This window comes from Myotis davidii, unplaced genomic scaffold (assembly GCF_000327345.1).
Source record: "Myotis davidii unplaced genomic scaffold, ASM32734v1 scaffold115, whole genome shotgun sequence".
Classification (NCBI taxonomy): domain Eukaryota; kingdom Metazoa; phylum Chordata; class Mammalia; order Chiroptera; family Vespertilionidae; genus Myotis; species Myotis davidii.
This window is the reverse complement of record NW_006291010.1, coordinates 4,112,762-4,133,555: the sequence shown is the minus strand read 5'-3', so window position 1 is coordinate 4,133,555 and position 20,794 is coordinate 4,112,762. Positions and strand designations below refer to the sequence as shown.

At 36.7% G+C, this 20,794-nt stretch overlaps 1 protein-coding gene across 1 annotated transcript in view; it reads left to right on the top strand.

Annotated features, from left to right (window-relative positions):
* The window catches only part of SPATA16 (spermatogenesis associated 16), a 234,774-nt gene that overhangs the window by 75,741 nt on the left and 138,239 nt on the right, over positions 1-20,794 (top strand). Inside the window, exon 3 of the mRNA XM_006764120.2 lies at positions 10,224-10,313. Coding sequence (XP_006764183.2) covers positions 10,224-10,313 — 90 coding nt within the window. The remainder of the gene's footprint in view (positions 1-10,223; positions 10,314-20,794) is intronic.

Below are 20,794 nucleotides of genomic sequence, written 5' to 3'. Positions count from 1 at the left end.
GGGGAAGATGCTCAATGCAGGAACTGACCCCTCATGGTCAGTGCACTCCCACAGGGGGAGTGCCGCTCAGCCAGAAGCCTTGAGCTGGGCTCACAGCTGGCAAGCACAGTGGCGGTGGCGGGAGCCTCTCCTGCCTCTGTGACAGCGCTAAGGGAGGCCAGACTGTGGCTTAGGCCCACTCCCTGAGGGCTCCCAGGCTGTGAGAGGGGCAGACTGAACTGAGAGACCCCCTCCACCCCCCTCTAGTGCACAAATTTTGTGCACTGGGCCTCTAGTTATAATAATAATATTGTGAGCTCCCTGAAAGTGTTTAGGAACCCTTGAGAATCTGCAAGCCACACTTGAAGAACCACTGAACTAGTTCATAGTGTCCTTGGTATCTTACCAGCGCTTGTATCTCTCATCTTTCTTCAGATCATTGTAGTGATTATCTTCTAAAAAAACTATTTCCATCATGTGCTTGCTTAGTAATCCCTGAAGCATTAGTAATTTCTTCTATAATGTTAAAAATCATTTAACTAATGAACAGATTCTTAATAGACTCCTGCCTTCCCCTCTAGTCAATTTTATTACTTTAGTCAGGCAAATACACACAGCAATTTTTAATATGCTTTGCCATTCTCTGTCACCAACTCATTTGGGGGACACTTTTCCAGTGGGTTTTCTTTTTTTTTTTTCACTAATTGTGACCATTTCAAAGTGCAGCTCAAAATTCACTTCCTCCTGATTTGGTTCCAAATTTTATATGTTCCCATCATTGTAGTAGACCCTTTCCCCAAACCTTTTGTTTTTCTCATCTCCTTTGTATGCATTCATAATGTAACAGTTTCCAGTTTCAGTGCATTTATTGTTGGTTACATATGAACTTTTATGGTTTTTCACAACTGGGTTAATATTTCTGTTTGGGAGATAGTTGCTTATTGTCTAACAGATTTTTAGACAAAACAAGTATGATATGTGCTATTGTCATTATATTCACAAATGGCAAGATTTTTAAAGATATTCAGAAAATGTATTCTTTGCAAAGACACTCTATTTGGTACAAGTCACAACAGGTTGCAACTCAGTACATTGAGCCAAAGAGGATAGAATGTCAAAATGGGAGATTGATTTATCTTTGTCAATAAAGAAAGGATTAATAAACACATTAAAAAAACTCCCTGTGTTTCAAAGGGAAACCATTAACATTTTCATTTATACAATTTGTAATTAATAGACATTCCTAATTAGAGTCACTTTGAGTAATGGTAATTTGGTTTATAACTAAAAATTGACTCCAATAATGAGAGCTTTCTTCATAAGTAAAGTCCTTATCCAATTCAAATTTTGATTTTAAACTTCCAAACTATTGTCCATAATCTAGGAGCTTAGCCAGGATGGACACTGTAAACATAAATATAGTGCCCATTCTAAAAGAAATAAGATCCTATTTCATTGTCCTATGAAACTATCTAGTAGTATTCATTACAGTTTATTTCAGTTTACTTTAAAGGTTCTTACCTAATTGCCCATTGAAGGTAGCATAAATAATAATAGAATGCAAGAAGACATTTATTTCCAAACAATAGGGCTACTCAAAGTATTAATTTAAGTTTGTATTTACCATTCTGGCTCTTTAAAAACTGTACAGTGTCTGGAACATGTTTATACTCAATAATTATAGCTGAGTACATCATCATTTCTGGTAAATTAGAACAGGGGGAATTTGTTAATTGTGCTTTTCAAAGTAATCATTCTACAATGCATCCCACCCAAGTAACAGAGAATAAAAGAAATGTGGTATTTGTCAAGCTGTTCTTGAACCACCACCATCGCTGAGCCACCCTTCTCCCCCTCAGTGCTACACAGACAGATGAGCAGGGCTTTACATCTACATCTTTGGTTTCTGAATCTTGATAGCTTTTCTACAAGAGAGTTGATAGCTGGTATTTGGTTCATGGATCCTGAAGAAAAGATAACAGAGACAACACTATTATTTTTTTTAAGAGAAAAATGTCAAGAACGAAAAATGAAAATGTCAAAAGATAGGTTGATATACTGTATTACTTAAAGACTGTTTTGTTGGGAGAACTGACCAAGTGATTTACTAACAGCTTTTACTGGACAGCCTTTGGATTACAATGTAGATGAAGAATAAATGGGGATTCATTTCATTTTCACTCTATCCAGACATTTGACAGATGGAGAAAAAAAATGGGAAAACACAATTAGAGTCTACGAACATGTGGGGTTTTCAAAGTATGAAAAACAATTTTGTATTTTGAATTTTCCTCAAAGACCTTCCTTATCGATCTCTATCTCTGTATCCTTTAGTTACATAAACTTCCTTTCATTCCTGATCACATCTGCATACAGTTCGGGGTTATAAGATTGTGTATACCTGACATCCCACTGGGATATAGGTTCAAAAATCAGTGGAGAGAGGCCCTTGATAGATCCGGGTCACAATAGGTGTAGATATCAATGGAGAATCTTAGATAAGATTAGGTCCTTGGTGGCTCCTTTTGGAAGAGTGTGTTCAGTCACTCAGTAACATGGTTTTATTCCAAAAGGATTCATTTAGTGCCCATCACATGTTAAGTATTTGCTAGGTGCTACACATATAAAGATAATTTTGTTGAGCATTATTTCCTATTATGGTGAGGTCTCCAAAAGATACAGAGTAATTAAGCTAGTAAAAAAAGTAAAAGAAATGTAGAGAAAATGAAATGTTTCCAATTGCTTACAAAGGCATCTACTTCATACTTCTAAAGATCTAGTAGCATATTATACTTATTTTTGGTGATTATTTTATATATAGTAACTGATGAAATTCATGTTTTTGGAAGATACTGAAGATTATGTGGCTTCCTTCTCAAGTTTCCTATTTCTTGGTATTGATGACCCATTAATTGGTTATTTGAATTTTAACCTTCATTTTATTTTTCTAAACAAAGAAATCTCATACTCAAAATCTAAAGTAAAATATACTTAAACATAGATCCTAGTCATTCTTTAAAGTGTATTTATTCTAACTCTATAAAGAAGACAGACAATATAGCATCTGCCCTCTACATATTTTTTATATTGTGACAATATAGCAATTTTTAAAGTATTTATCTGATTGACTCTTGGTCATGTCAAGAAATAAGCTATTTGTTGTTCAATTGAGTAATTCATATTTTTCACATTTAATCTTTTACACATAAAATCAATTGTAGTTGGGAGAGGCAAAACACCAGGGATGATATTTGAATTACTCCCCTAGTTAGCTTCTTCTCTAAACTTGTTTCCTTCTGTGCCATGCACATGCTGGGATCTCAAGAAATTTGTGAGAATTATTTCTTCTTGCTGTTTCCCTAAAGAGCTAGGTTTTACTTTTATGCTTTTGCAAAAACATACTCTGCTACTGTTTTGGCAGAGCTATATGCTTTATTCGACAGCAACTTACTGTAATTTTCTCATTTCAAAAACCAATGCCCTTAATTCTAATTTTATGCTCTAATACTTTATAAAATAGTTCAATTTTTTCCATGTAAATTAAATCGGGTCATTCTATTGTTCTGTCTTGCTTGTCAATGTAAGATATTTAAAGTGAACAATGGTCTCCTCAGTTATTCTCAATAAGATGAAGACTGCTATACTTTATTTTAGCTTTTAATTCTCATCATCAATCTTTTGCAGTGAACCAAATGACCAAATAAGACAGAAACAGTAAAATTTCACTGAATCCTTGTGTAGTGACGGCAATATTGCATAAGTTCCCTTTACATTCCCATTTCTTCCACCTACCCAGAATTTTGGTTACTAGATTGAGATTTAATATTATGCCAACAACCCATGCTGAAAGAAGCTCTAAAAGGCAACCGTATGGAACACTTTCTGATTTTTCTGCAAATCTGTTACTGAGGACAGATTGTTTCATTCTAGGGCATCTTTGGATAAGGTGATCTTTCTGATTATACTACAAGAAATATTTGAATTGAGCAACTGGCTTATTTGAAACAAATTGTATGTCCTCTTTACATTGGCTATCAGCAAACCTAGAAGAAAATATATAGTCCATCTCAACTGAACTCTTAGGATCTTATGACATATTTTGTGTGCTAACTTCATCCAGGCTTTATCTTAATTTTCCTACTTTTAATCTTGCTTTCCTCATTCAATTTTTTTTTATTTTTAATTATGGTGAAACACACATAACTTAGAATTTGCCATATTACTTATTCTTTAAATATGCAATTTAGTAGTGTTAAGTACATTCACATTGTTGTACAACAAAACTCCAGAACTCTCTTCATCTTGCAGAACTAAAACTCCATACCATTAACAACTTCCCATTCCCCTCTCACCCTAGACCCTGGAAACCAGCATTCTACCTGATGTCTCTATTATCTACTCTAGGTAACTCATATAAATGAAATGACACAATATTTGTCTTTTGGTGATTGTTTATTTAACCTAGCATACTGTCCTGAAGATTCATCCATGTTGTAGTATATATAAGAATTTCCTTTTTAAGGCTAATAATATTCCATTGTATGTATATGCCACATGTGTTTATCCAGTCAGCTGTTGATAGACACTAGTGATCTTCCACCTTTAGGCTATCCTATATAGTAAAAACCCAGCAACCATAACGGTGTAATGACCAGAACAACTGCTCAACTGGTTGCTATGAGGTGCATTGACCACCTCTCGGTCCCTCCCTGCTGGCCTGCAGGCTCCGATCGCAGGATGGCAAACAAGAAACCAGGGGGAACCGGGGTGGGTGGCAGCGGGTGGAACTGGGGACAGGTGAGAGAGCAGAAGATGGCTCTGATCGCAGGCTAGGCCTACGGACCCTACCCGCACACGATTTTGTGCACTGGGCCTCTAGTTGTAAGTAATATTGCTATGAATATAGGGGTACATCTTTAAAAACCCAGCTTTCAATACTTTGGGTACATACACAGACGTGAAATTGCTGAATCATGTTGTAATTCTATTCTTAATATTTTTAGGAATTGCCATACTTTTTTCCACAGCAGCTGTACCATTTTACATTCCTCCACACCATGCATAAGGATTCCAATTTCTCCACATTCTTGCCAACATTGGTTATTTTCTGTTTTGCTTGTTTTTGGTGTGTGGTTATTTTCTGGTTTGTTTGTTTTTGGTGTGTGTGTCTTTTAATAGTCATCTAGTGAGTGTGAGGTGATATCTCAGTGTGGTTTTGATTTGCATTTTCTTGATTATGAGTGACTTTGAGCAGCTTTCCATGTGCTTATTGGCCATTTGTATATCTTCTTTGAGGTAATGTCTATTCTAGTCCTTTGCCTATTTTTAATTGTTTTTTTATTGTTGAGTTATAGGATATTAATTGCTTATCAGATATATGATTTGCAAATATTTTCTCCCATTCCTTGGTCTGCCTTTTCATTCTGTTGATAGTGTCTTTTGATGCACAAAAGTTTTTAATTTTGATGTAATTCTATTCATCTAGTTTTTCTTTTGTTCCCTGTAAGTTATTTTTACTTTAATTTATGTACGTTTTCTATAAGCTGCTTTAAACTTTTCCTAGAACAGAATATAAATAGATAATAATGCAATTACTTTTCAACATTAGGCATTTTGTCATTTCTGCATATTTTAAATTTTTGGACTTTGTTATGAACCCTTATTTATCTGTTAATGGAATGAATAGGACAAATAGTACTTGCATATCTGAACAAAAATTATCTATGTAGGGAGACAATTCTCCATGTGTCTCCTACATTTCTTTTGTTTTTATGTCCTCTGAAAAAAGGCACTGGTTGACCTTTGGTCTGCAGCCTTGGAAGATGAGTTAGTGTCTCCTACTAGAGCTAAGGATAGTCATGGTTACAGCTCATTATAAAAGACTAGAGGCCCAGTGCACGAAATTCATGCACGAGGGGTGTGTGTCCCTCAGCCCAGCCTGCACCCTCTCCAATCTGGGACTCCAGTGGGATTGGGCCTAAATGGCCAGTTGGACATCCTTCTCACAATCCAGGACTGCTAGCTCCCAACCGCATGCCTGTCTGCCTGCCTCATTGCCCCTAACTGCTTCTGCCTGCCAGCCTGATCACCCCCTAAACACTCCTCTGCCAGCCTGATTGACACCTAACTGCTCCCCTACCAACCCAATTGCTCCTAACTGCCCTCTCTTGCTGGCCTGATCACCGAAATCGCCCTCCCCTGTTGGCCTGGTTGCCCCCAACTGCCCTCCCATTGCTGGTCCAGTCACCCATAACTGCCCTGCCTTGTCATCCTGGTCTCCCCTAACTGCCCTCCCCTGTCAGCCTGGTCGCCTCTAACTGTCCTCCCCTGCAGGCCATCTTGTGTTGGAGTGATGGTCAATTTGCATATTATCTTTTTGTTATATAGCATTTACATTTCCTTAGCTTTGCATTCCTCTCCTGTGATGTGATGCAACCTACTGCATGTGAAGGTGTCATCTGGCCTTTGCATTGCCACCTGGGAATTGCGGCCTTCCAACAAAAGACTGATACACTAGCTACTGCCATTGTTATAACTAAGAAACTCTCCTTTGTCTCTGGCCCTGGAGGTTCATGTCTTCTATGAGTATCCATGAAACTGCCATGCTAACTTGTTAACCTGCAAGCAAGGAAAAACTCAGATGCTTCACAGTGCTCAACAGTGTTTTATAAGGGACTTTTGTGATTATATTTGAAAGCCACTTAGTCTAATCTTCCACTCAGTCAAGAATTTCTTACACAACCTGACAGATGGCATTCTAAATATCACTTAAATGATTCCAGTAATAAGAAACTCTCCTCAGTGCCTGTTGCATCACTGGTTAATAAGTATCTCCTTATGTTGAACTAAACGACTTATAACTTTGTAATATTAGGCTTTTACCTGATCTCATCTGGAATTTCAGAGAATAATTTTTCAATTTTCCTATTTTTCACATGTAGGGCTTTGTGTTTGAAAGTACTTATCTTATTTAACTATCTAAACATATCAATCTCATCCCATATTCTTCACACACTGTCCTCCAGACCCATTGGACACTCTAGACTAGACATACTCAATATGATGCTGATTCTCACAGAAACTCTGAACAATAGAGGGATTCAAGAGACTGTATGGCTAAGGCACAATTTAGTGAAAATATATTATTTAGACACCAATACTTTTGATCAATTTCATGTAAATTTTATGTACAGTTTTTGTAGCTCTAACATATTGTTATATCACATTTCATTGTGATTAGTTTAAATATTCAGACTTTTTCCACATGGCCATACTCGAGCTGTGATTATATCTATAAAACTAATTTTTTAAAAAAAATTCATACCATAAGGCTTTTATTTTTAACCATTCCAGATAATTTTGAACTTAGCTCTGTCATCAGTGATATTAGTTCCTTGTTAAGTAAAATTTATGCCATCTGAAAATTTCATAGGCAACCTTTCAATTTCTCAATCTTAGTTACTAATAGATATGTTGTCCACAAAAAGGGCTAACAAAGCCATTAAGTTCCTTCTTTCATAATAACCCATAATAACTTCAAGAGTATTGATCAGTCCTAGCTCGTTTGGCTCGTTTGGATAGAGTGTTGGCCCACAGATTGAAGGGTCCTGGGTTTGATTTTGGTCAAGGACATGTACCTCAGTCACAGGCTCCATCCTGGCCCTGGTAGGGGCCCGTGTGGGAGGCAGCCAATCAATGTATCTCTCTCACCTCAATGTTTCTCTTTGTGTGTCTCTCCACCTCACTTTCACTCTCTCTAAAAGTCAATGGAAAAGTATCCTGGGTTGAGGATTAACAACAACAACAAAAAAGAGTATTGATCATTTGTTCAATCACTTATAATCTATTGAGTGTTATAATGTATTGCGTGATGCTATTGTCTAGTGTCACCATCTTATTCATACAGATATCATGCTTTGTTGAAATTAAAATATTCCATAATCCTGGCATTCTCTAGATTGACCAACTATTTCTAAAGCACTATGCAGCACTTTCCTAGGAGAGTAAATCCATCTTGGGCAAAAGAACTTTGGCAGAGCAAGACTTTTGAAGAACAGCTTAGCAAAGCCAGGACACTACATCATGGGCAAGAAATATCAGATAAAAACATTCATTCAGTAAGAATTTTACAGGCACTTGCCAAAAATGTATAAGTAAATAAATGATTACAAAGTAAGGAGGAAGAATTACCTTTGTGTGAAAGAAAAAATTATGGGTAGAGTTGGAAGACCTAGGCCACTAGACAGAACTATGCTCTTATTTACACTGATCTACTTTTACAAAATTTATTTTTACAGGGATAAAATATATAAACATGCTTTGTAAACATACTCTTTTTCTAATTAATATAAAGTATTAGTCAATGGTATTAGAAGTTTGGTATTAATTTGGAATAGACTCATATAATAGTTTTTAAATTTCCAACACTTTAATCAGAAATTACCAAAACGGGGGGGGGGGGGGGGGGGGGGGGAATAGTTCAGGGCGGAGAGGGTCGGTTGGAATGGGAGATATCTGTAATACTATAAACAATAAAAAATATATTAAAAACAAGCAAACAAAAAAGAAATTACCAAAACAAGTAATTTTTGTTCTTATGGAAGTAATGCATTTGTATAAACCATTAGTTATAGAGAGTAATAAAACTTCATTAACTCAGTCCCATCTGTTCAGAAATCATCATAGGAAAGACAGTAAGGTATAATACAAAATTCTGTGGCTAAATATAGGAAAAACAATAAACTTGAAACTCTTCAACTAACTAGTTGTATACAATTTTAGAAAGGTCCTTTAACTTCTCTACTTTTTGTTCACTGGTGCTTAAAGTAAGCTTAATTACTTAACCTATCTGTCTCATCACCATATAATGTTATATTTTAAACAGGCCATATAGATGTTTCTTTTCTACTTTATTTTTTCCATATGCAATATTTCTGGGAATGATATTATTTTGTCTGTGTGTGTGTGTGTGTGTGTGTGTGTGTGTGTGTGTGTTTTAAATCTGGAGTTCTTAAATAGCCGTAATGGGCCACGTGAATTCCCTAAATTTTGGCAATTATCATTAAGTGCATTATTCTGGACAAAAGTCTATAACTTTCATCTGATTCTCAAAAAGCTCTGTGAATCTCTCAAGAAAAAAAAAAAAGATTAAGAACCACTTCAATGATGAACTAATTCCAAATGATTCTCATCAACTTATAAAAAAGGCTCATAAGAGGTTGCTTAATAATCTTCTGTGGTTTCAGTGACACTTTTTCTCCCATATCAATAACACAACACATAAGCTACATTTCAAACTTTCACTAATGCTATCTCCTCATTCAGTGAAGGTGTGACTCCTGTGGCTCAATGTAGAGTGGTGTTGCGGTTAAAAGAAACAAGTCCAGTCTAGCAGTAGTGATTGCCAAAATTTAGAGAAGTCATGTGACCCATTAAGGGTATTTAAGAAGTCCAATTTATTATTTTTGACCCAGCCATGAACTACATCTGTCTAGTTCACCTCATTATATCAGATGCTTTTGGACAATACCTGGCAAGGAAGAAAAATATCTACCAGTTTAGCTCTAGGGGAAGAAGGCAAGTAGGGAATGATCATTGTCTCATCTAAACTGGATTGAACTCCAAAACTCTATGAAATGATGGAAGGATCATCAAGACTTGTTATTTTCAAGAGAAAATGGAAACCCAAAGAGAATAAGGGCCCGGCCAAAAGTGTCAAAATCAAAGAAGTCCTTAAAGAGTATAGGGTTCCTTCCATTCCATTACTGTATCCAATTGAGGGAAGACACAGAAACTAATATGGAGTATAAAAGAACAAGTGACCCAAATTCCAGTCCCTTTCTTTCAATGGAAATTCAGTAGCTGACAACTTTTTCCTTTGTTATAAGTAGAAATGTCATAAATAACCTGTGATTTTTGACTGATTTATTAACATAAGAAAATAATGTCATGTCTTAGATATAATATTAGTTGGATTATTCATCTTCTTTGCCTTTGTCATATGTATAAACATCTCCAGTGCTATAAATAAAATTGTTTTTATCATGCAAACTTAATTATCTTTTCAATAATGCTTGTTTATTTGTCTTCACATACAATTATAGGAAGTAAAGGGCTTCATTCATTTGTATCTTTTAAAATACATAGTATTTAAAATTGAATGTATGTTATTTCATTTCTATACACTTCTGGTAATTGTCTTGTAAAAACCTAATAACATTTGCGTTGCTTTTATCTTTTTACAGGAGCATTGTTTTAAACCCAGCCTATTTCCGAAATCATCTTCGTCAGGCAACAGTGTTTAGATGTCTGGAGAGATATTCAGAAGCTGCCCGGTATGTTTGTTATAACTTCTGTGAAGATTTATTTCAAGTTAAGTTAATTTTATTCTCAGCTTCTGGTAATAGCATAATAGAACTTTCCATTTCTCTTGTGGAATTTGATTTTTACCACAATTATTGTCTTGTAAACATCAAACCAACAATTATTGACTATCTTTTTCTTTAATTAAAGCTATTTTGAATTCATAGCTCTTAGTAAAATTCAAATTTCCTAGCCATGAGCTCACTAATAACGATGGGGAAACTTCCATGGAAGGTGAAAAATGAACTTGACCTCTTGCTCTCAGGTATGTTCCTGATCCTGGCTGTAATGGCACAATTCTGTGACTCTCTTCGGTTCTGGAAATAAAATCCAACCACATATGAAGGACCCCAAGAGCTTGTTTCTAGAGGAGATGGCAGAAGTTATAACTCCAACGATTGTTAGAAGTGTCCTGAAGTATTGCCAGCTGCATCCAAATATGTTTTATAAAAATTTAGTGAAATAGCTTTTAATACTCTCATCCCCAGAACCTAGACATATGGCAAAGAATTGCAAGAATTCTGCAACAGCTTCAATGCTATGTTTAGAGTTTCTCCTCACTTGTCACAACCAAGACTTCCCCAAACCCCTGGCCCTAGGTCATATTCATCATATCAGACTTCTCTCTCTTTTATGAATTCTGTCAAAGAACTTTCCTCATCTCCCAATGTATAGGTACATGCTGTTTTTTATTCACCCCGTTTACCACCCCAGAAATTTAGCAAGAAAGTATGAATGGTTTCTACACCTACTCCAAACACAACTCCTAAGGCGAAATTTAAATTTGTAGTAATATGGATGGGAAGAGGTGGGAGGGGTGGGGGGGGAGCAGGGGTGGCTAAGCTACAGGTGGCTATTGTCTCTAGGACAATTACAAATAACACTTTATTGAAAAAATAAGTTTAAGGAATTTAAGTAGATAATAAAAGATTCCATGATACTTATAGCATGAGACTGACATGAATTCCATTTGAGTAAGATGGTCATAGGAGTTAACTGAACTCAATTAAATGATGGATATGAAAGGCAGAATTAGTCAAACTACTTTCACTTTTCAGTCAAACAACCAACATGCCACAAAATCTATTTACCTATGTGTTAATGTCTACTTTTCAAAATTAAAACAAATATCAATTTCTTCCTATCAGTTTTTTAATTTTATGGGTATCTGTAAAACAGTTTTTAAGAGATAATTTATTAATATGTCCTTAAAATCTATTCAGAAAATCAATAGGAGAAGGTTAGGTACAATTTCAGAACTAGATTGCAACTAGTAAAAAGCTGCTGGTGGTGTGCTGGGATCAGCTTGTACAGACTCTGGAAAGCTATAGGAGAAATTAGCAATCCTGGGAGAATTTACACTATGGAATTGGCAATCTCTATAAATCTAGACTCTTCTGATGTGGAGTAGAGCCAGGTTACCAGCATATCATTAGTTATAATTTACCTAGAGGCCCAATGCATAAAAATTCATGCAAGAGTAGGCCTTCCTTCCCCTGGCTGCCGGCACCAGCTTCCCTCCGGCACCTGGAACCCAGACTTCCCTCCAGCCGCCAGCAGGCACCTGGGATCCAGGCTTTGCTCCAGCCCCAGCTTTGTCTGGAAGGACATCTGGAATGATACCTGGAAGGATGTCTGGTCTAAAAGCAAAGTACCCTTTTATTATTATAGACTAGAGGCCTGGTGTACAAAAATTTGTGCACTGGGGAAGGGGGGCGTCCCTCAGCCTGGCCTGTGCCCTCTCACAGTCTGGGACCCCTCAGGGGATGACTTGGGCCTGCTCCCCGGGGGATTGGGCCTAAGATGACAATCAGACATCCCTCTGGCAGCCTGGCAGCCCTCAGGGGTTGTCCACTTGCCAGTGGGGAGCAGACCTAAGCTGCAATCGGACATCCTTAGCGCTGCTGAGGAGGCAGGAGAGGCTCCCACCACCACTGCTGTACTGGCAGCCATCAGACTGGCTTGTGGCTGAGCAAAGCTCCCCCATGTGGGAGCACACCAACCACCAGAGGGCAGCTCCTGCACTGGTCGTCTATATAATTGACTCTCTGTTGCCTTCACTGGTGCTCCCAGCTCTGAGGTGCAGCTGGCTGAATGCAGGTATCTGGGGTTTGTTTAGCTTCTATAATTGAAACTTTGTTGCTTTTGGAGCTGTTGCTTTCGGAGCTCAGAGCCTGGCTGCGGCAGGCAGGGAACCTTGGCTTCCTCCATCACTGAAACAAGCAAGCCTCCTGCTAGCTTCAGCTGTGTGTTGCCTTCACTGGTGCTCCCAGCTCTGAGGTGCAGCTGGCTGAATGCAGGTATCTGGGGTTTGTTTAGCTTCTATAATTGAAACTTTGTTGCTTTTGGAGCTGTTGCTTTCGGAGCTCAGAGCCTGGCTGCGGCAGGCAGGGAACCTTGGCTTCCTCCATCACTGAAACAAGCAAGCCTCCTGCTAGCTTCAGCTGTGTGACTGCTGGCCGCTATCTTGTTGGCAGTTAATTTGCATATCTCACTGATTAGCCCATGGGAAGTATGATGGAGGTATGGTTAATTACCCTTGTTGTCTTTTATTAGATAGGATTGTATCAAGCCTAACCGAGTTAAAGTGGTGACAAAAAAAATTTTTTATGGGTCTTAAAACAAATAAGAACCTGAAAATTAAGAATTCCTTAGTTTTTGCCATGTAAAATTGGCACTGAATATGCATTGTCCTTGACATGTATATCCCTGTGGTGAAATAAGTATAACTTTTTAATACCACGTGGTAGCTGACCTGACAATGCTCCTTGAGAAAATTCCTAAAAATTATTGGTTATGCTGGTATAGACTTTCCAATAGAGAGGCAGATATAATTACTTTTAGATACACGTGCTTTTATCTTGGTTTCCTTAAAAGATAGTATTATAGCTCTCAATATGCAGTATTGTTTGTCCTTTTCTCTCCCAAGGGAAAGGATGCTATTAACTGTGAACATGAATATCTTAGTGTCTCTTAGCTATCAGAGTTATAATGTAAAACAATAAATATAAATCAATATATAAAGCATTCATGTTTATCATTAATGTCTTAGGAGATTTGGGTAGTTTGGTTCAGTCTCTCACAAGCACATTACATTGAAACTCATTGGAAAAACACATCAAGGTTATTTCCTCTAAGATGCTAAATACTCATGTTCCTGAGAGTGAGCAGCACCTACCAAATATAAAAAGATGTAATTTTTATCTGACTTAGGATGTCTTAAAACCATGATTCCCAGTGAAGTGGATCGTGTCCTATCTGTTCTAAGATAGAGTATTTGTAGTCAATATCTAGAAATTAGGCTGTCTAAGGTTTTCTGAGCCTAACCAGCTCTCCCAAGTAAGGAATTCCTAGTGAAACCAGAAAAGATTCCAAGGACAGCCTCATGAGAGCCCAGATTCTCAACCAGAGAGGCTAGAGGAAATGTTACGCCCTGTGGTTGAAGGCAAGGTATCCGTCAGATTTACAGCAATGAGAAGGTCCTTTTATTTTATGGGCCAATATCTTTTCAGTAACATCCTACTGGAAGAAAGAGCAAAAGCATAGAGATGGTAGAAAACAGAACAAAAATAGGAATATTTTATTTCAGTTTAAGGTTCTGCAAGGATGCTAGTCACCCTTGAGGAGACAACTGGCACTGGTTAAAGTGATGAAAATCACATTTTCAGAAGTCTAAATTGAGATTGCTGTAACCCTCAAGAAACAAGAAACCTCTGAAGCTTTACCTGAAATAGAAAGTAGCCAAGCTCTTTAATACCTCTTTGTTTCTATGCATACAAAATATACGTGTTCAAGTAGAATGTCTTTGCTCAAATCTATTCCTCCTCCTCCAACACACACACACACACACACACACACACACACGATCATATCATTTAGCACTACCTTTTTAAGAAAGATAAGACAAGAAAAAGCTTGCAGAGATGAGAAACAAACAAACAAAAGCCAACACTGACTATTTTGGGAAGAGAATTAGTGACTCAATAACATGAATGGCATAATGTCTTTCATCTCTATATTCTTGATGTTTAGCGCAGGGCTTGGCACAGATAAAGCACCTGTTTGGGGTTTGCGAATTAAATTAGCTAGTTTTGGAGTTGGTAGTTAATACCATTTAGCTTTACCAGTAAGAAGATATTATATGGCCGGAACCGGTTTGGCTCAGTGGATAGAGCGTCAGCCTGTGGACTGAAAGGTCCCAGGTTCGATTCCGGTCAAGGGCATGTACCTGGGTTGCGGGCACATCCCAGTAGGAGATGTGCAGGAGGCAGCTGATCGATGTCTCTCTCTCATCGATGTTTCTAACTCTCTATCTCTCTCCCTTCCTCTCTGTAAAAAATCAATAAAATATATTTAAAAAAAAAAAGAAGATATTATATGAAATTGTTAGTACAATCCTGGTTGAGAGATAAATATGAAGGTGTGCACATAGAAATTAAAGTGATAAATTATGCATCCTATAATGAAGATCCATAAGGCAAAAAATAGAGGATATTACACAAACCCTCTAGTTTAAGACCATGCTATTTAAAAGGTAGCAAACAGAAGGTAACACTAAAGAAGAGAGCACAACAAAGCCTTTTTACCCATCACTGAGGAAGAATTAGCCATATGTTTCTACATAAGTGAACTAGACAGGGGTGTAGTAGAGCAGGAATAACACACTCAAATGCTTGCAAAACCAAGGCAGATGCTGTGTGAAGGAGGCCAATTATAAGATTAAAGAATGTCTTATGAACTACAGAGAACTGGAGATTGCTAACTAGAGTGACCATATAATTTGTCTGTCAAACTGAGCATTATCATAGTGAAAGTTGGCACTACTAAAATGTATACCAGGCAAACAGGCACAAACCAATGACTGCAATGAGCACACTGGCTACATGGTCACCCTACCATCAGCACTTTCAAAGGGAGTGTCCATATTCCAGTCCAGCTAATGTAGCTGTATAAGAATGTGGGTTCAGTGTTGTACATTTTTGACTCTTACAGAAATAGTATAGAAATTCAGAGCTTTCCAAGAAATTTCTTGACTTTTAAATGTTGGCAATTATTTTGAGTTTTTCAAACGCAGTGTCATCTTAAGAAAGCTAAAGTGGTCCCATCCATAAAAATGGAATTCACTGAAGAATCAATTTTCCAAGTGACCAATTTTAGAATTCACCAAATTTAAAGTTCACTAAAAACTTATTTGGGGAAATAATCTTACTGAATAATTAATATGAATACATTTTTATGTATATATTCCTCATGAAATATTCAGAAAAATAGTTTTATTTAATTTTAGAGAATTTTTCAAAAGCCAGTCATAGGAGGGTTTATTCTTATGAAATATATTCTTTTTGTGTGTATGATTGTTATTCTACTGCTCTTATTATAAGACTATTTTCTTTTCATGAATACAAGCATAATTTTAATGTGTAAGTTTAACAGTTTACATTGATTGCTTTCTTTTTTTAATATATTTTATTGATTTTTTACAGAGAAGAGGGGAGAGGGATAGAGAGTTAGAAACACCGATGAGAGAGAAACATCGATCAGCTGCCTCCTGCACACTCCTTACCGGGGATGTGCCCACAACCAAGGTACATGCCCTTGACCGGAATCAAACCTGGGACTCTTGAATCCACAGGCTGATGCTCTATCCACTGAGCTAAACCAGCTAGGGCACATGGACTGCTTTCTAATTTTTTTGTGATTTTTATTTTTAACACTTTTTCATTTTTAAGATCCTTTCCCCCGTTTTTGGAGAGTGACTGTATTTACCTATTTAATAAAATACATTTTAACTGTTTACAGCATTTACAATGATTCCTATCTAATGAGTCATTTTCACAGTGCTCTGCTTCACTACTGAAGCCACTCACAGCACAGTCTGGGCTGTAAATTTCACAGAGCAGGGGAGTAAAGAACAGGGAGGGACCAAAGCCCCAGAAACCTGGAGTCCTGCTCCCTTCAAATTTATCCATAAGATAACTAAAATTTTTCTAAAGAGCTAAAATAAATGAAGATTTAGTCAATAAATATGTTTATAAATTTGATAAATTGGTCATTGACAAACTCCTTATCTTATGAATTGACCTAGAGCCCACAGAAGGCTGGGAGCCACAGTATCAGGTTTGCAGCCTGGATCAAATTCTCTTTCAGTTCTCATTGAATTCTGGAGTTTAATCCTTCACAGATAAAAACTGAGCTTCCTTCTACCAGCAAAAGGATTCCTTCCCAGGTCAATTTTGTGCTAGGTCATTTGGGGGAACACTTTAATCTAAAACCAGCAGTCCACTATTAGAAAAAGATGATATTTTATAGGGGGCAATGGCTTTAGTTAATGTGTTATCTGCAACAAATCTGGTCTGTTCTACCTTTTATTTTGCAATTTTACTTACTATCACGTATGTAATGTTGCCATGAATAGATTAAATAATAAACTACGCAGTCTAAAATTCTATTTTCTTTGTCCTTCTTAAAGTAATGCATTAAATGACACACTGGATTGCAGAGGTATTTTATATTACACGTAGCTTTCAGGATTAAATTGCTAAAATTTAACGCAAATTGCTAAAATGCCACCAAGTTGTATTACTCTGTTGGCTACACTAAGAACTTTCTCCCTCGTAGCTAATCCTCAGCTTTCCCTCTCTCACTCTTGATCTCTGGCAGTGTCTTTCTTTATTTCTATTTTACCATTTTGGCTACCTGCCACTCTCATCCTCCTTCTCTGTCCTTGTCTCTTTTCTTGTTTCCTGTCTCCTATCTCTTTCCCAAAAATATCTCTTCCTTGTGAGCATCCCCTTCCTCTGGTAGTTAATAAGCAGTTCTCAATGCATCTCATTTATTCTGTAAGCCCTTGGTCCTCCTTGGTGCTTGCCATTGATTTAACTGATCAGTGATTACACTAGCTTTTGTTTCATTTTATTTTTGATTCTCAGCTTAAGACTATTTAGGATATTTGAATTTTTTGGAAATCTGCTCTCTAGATGAATGTAGAATGAAAACCTCAAATGATAAATCCTTAGAAAAACTGATTATTTTATAAATGTATACTCAGCCATGCCTAAGATGTGACACATTAGAGCAGTGGTTCTCAACCTTCCTAATGCCGCGACCCTTTAATACAGTTCCTCATGTTGTGGTGACCCCCAATTTCATTGTTACAAATTGAACATAATTAAAGCATAGTGATTAATCACAAAAACAATATGTAATTATATATGTGTTTTCCGATGGTCTTAGGCGACCCCTGTGAAAGGGTCGTTCGACCCTCCAAAAGGGTCGCAACCCGCCGTTGAGAACTGCTGCATTAGAGTACCAAATTTTTAATGAAAATCAGTGTAAACACTTAGGGCCTGGGCTCTATATAAGTATCAAGATATCCCAGAGTTGTTTGTTTGGTTGTGTTTTGTTTCTTGTTTTTGCCAAGCAGTATTTTCTGTTCAGGTAAATCAAAACAATATTTCATAATATACTAATTCATGGCTATCCCCACTGACAAGCCAGATAGTACAGGTTGGTAGATGTGGGAGGTAGGTGGGTTTCTGAGAATGATTTGGGAGTTTGGTTTTGTTGTTGTTTTTATAAAAGTTGATCAGTGGAAATTGGAAATAATGTATATATAAATCTCAATGTTCCAAAAAAAAAAAGAAAGAAAGAAAAAGAGTGTGATCCAAAAATAAATTGAAATGTTTGTTCAGAAATCTGGTACCATAAAACAGTGGTGTTGCTGTAGCTAAGCAATCACCCAGGAGTAATATGATAATATGAACAGCAAGAAACAGTGTCAGCTTTTTCAGTGTCATGGAACTCTATGATTTTAAATGAGATTATTATGTATTTTGCAAGGGAGGAGAATATACTGACAGGTAGACTCAAGACAAGTGATTCTGAAGAGACGATAGTAGGGTTGGGAGTTTATTTTAATTTAGTTCTGATTCAAATGGAAGCATAAAATCCATTCACTCACCAGGCAAGTTGCTGAAAATACATCACGGACTTATTTTATTTTTTTTGGTTAACATACGTTTTCATTTATGCCTATGAACAGAATAAATGAAGACTGTAGCCTAATTTTTATTCTTACACTGACCATCTGGCTGATGGGCTTTCTCTCTCTTGGAGACAGTGTGCCAGCACAGCCTGTGTGGGCTGGCATCAGTCGGTCACATGTAACATAAGGCTGAATAGCAGAAGATGGGCATGATCATTCTACCATTAAGTGACCTTCCCTTCCCTAGACATGAAAAAGCTGTAGGAACTGGAAACACTGTAGAAATGTGGCTTCTCAGGGTATGATTTCTAAAATAGTCACTAATAAAGACATATTTAGCCATTTCACATGGCTTAGTCTTATATTTGACTATAAGACTACAGCTCACCAGTTCTTATAGTATATGTAAGGGGTAGTGTTTGTGATTTCAAGAGAAAAGAGTGAAGGCTAAAACATACTAAAGCCATCTCTTATGTCTTAAGAATTTTAAATTGTAGACTTATAAATGTCTAATAACAAAAATATTAATTTTAAGGTTGCAATAATATCAAGTGGCTTAAAAGTAATTCTGTTGCCTTAAGAAAAGTTGAACTTTTTAGACATGATTCAAATTATAAATAAAATATTTCAAGGATACATAATTTTACATAAATATAGAAAGCAATTATAACTCAGGCTCTTGAAAAGAACATCCAAAAATTTGTTAGAGAGAAACAAACATTGATCAACTTTGTGAATACCTCCATCTTGCTGATGCTTACCACCATAAATATTTTTGCATTTGCATTACCTACAAAAATTTCTAAAATAGTTTAGAAGTGCACAATTCTTGGATTGAGTGCACTTTCTGCAGATTCATTTAGAAAAGTTATGGCATAGTACAGAAAAATTGTTTTTCTTTTCTATAGAGCCAATCTTGAATTTTTTTAAGGTAGGTGGAGCCATGAAGACTGCATAAAAGAGAACACAGAAAGTTCCTAGGATGTCAAATTTTAAGTGTGAAGAAGTAAATATCTTCCCTTTCTTCTTCCATTCAATCAGATGTCCACCTTATTTCACATTTTCTACAGAAATGGAATGTAGAAAGCCAATTAAACATAAAAAAAGTTTAATCCAAGGAGCTAAAACTTAACTCTGAGTGTTCTGTGTTGTATTCTACTATGTAAGTGTTGCCAAGTGAATTAGAGTTTAGTCTGCAGGTGCTATAATTATGATAAATGGATTGAAACCTCCATGTTTTTGATCTGTAAATTGGAGGTAATAATAGCACCTATGTCACAGAGGTTATTATGAGGATAAATGAGACAATTTATATAGTGCATTTAGCACAATATTTGGCACATCATAAACTCTGAGTAAAAAAATGAGCTATTATCATTGTTTTTGTTGTTAACAATTAGAACTCTGAAGATAGATGAAGCTACCTTAAGAAACAATGAGTTTCTCAAAATTAAAACTAGAACAGGTTGAGCATTCATTCAGCTGAAATACTACAACAGGCCACGTTGCACCACAAGACTACTTTGAGAGTCAACATATCTGTTTTTGGAAAGCCATGTTAAGACACGAGTTGAAGGGCAAGATTTTGGTTGGTTCAAGGAGCTGAAGGGGCAAAATTCTGACTTTTTAAAAATAAACTTTGTGTATGGATATGTCATGAATTTTATCATTCTGCTTTATTCTGCATGATATTCCAGTTATTCCTGAAGGTAGTTAAATTGTGGAGTCTGCTAGGGTGGGCCAGCGGAACTTCAAATAACAGAGAAAGACAAATGTTCAGGTAACCTGGTCTCAACTCAAATTTCCCTTTTATCCTTTCCTCGTTTCTGTCAAAAATAGCAATACCATGACAAAGATTAGACTAGAAATCCTAACAGCCACTGCCAGAAACTCTGAAATTCTTCACCCTTAAAAAAGAAATACTGGCATTGGTTCAACACACTACTATGCATATACATTAATCTTGATCCCACTAATTGTGAAAATTGCTTATAAGTCAAAAGTTCACGTTCTGTGTCTGTCTGCTGAAGAGGAATCATCTACAATAGAGAATTGTAGTCAAGCCAGAAAGGCCTGTGTTCTACTCCCAAGACTACAAATGACTAGCTCTGTGTAACCTTGGGCAACCTAATTCAGTAAATTCTTTCAGTTTCAATGTCCTCAACCATGAAATGGAGATAATAATACTAGTTTACAAAGTAAGCATAAGGATTAAATGAAATAATGAATAAAAGCACTGTACTCAGTGCCTGGCACATAGCAAGCCCTCAATTAATTATTACTCTTGTTGTTGTTTGTTTTTTTTTCACTTTAATATATTTTTTATTGATTAAGATATTACATATGTGTCCTTGTCCCCACGTTACCCTCTACCCACCCCCCCGCTCTTGCCCTCCCCCCCGTTGTCCGTGTCCATTGGTTAGGCCTATATGCCTGCATGTAAGTCCTTTGGTTGATCTTCCCCCCTTA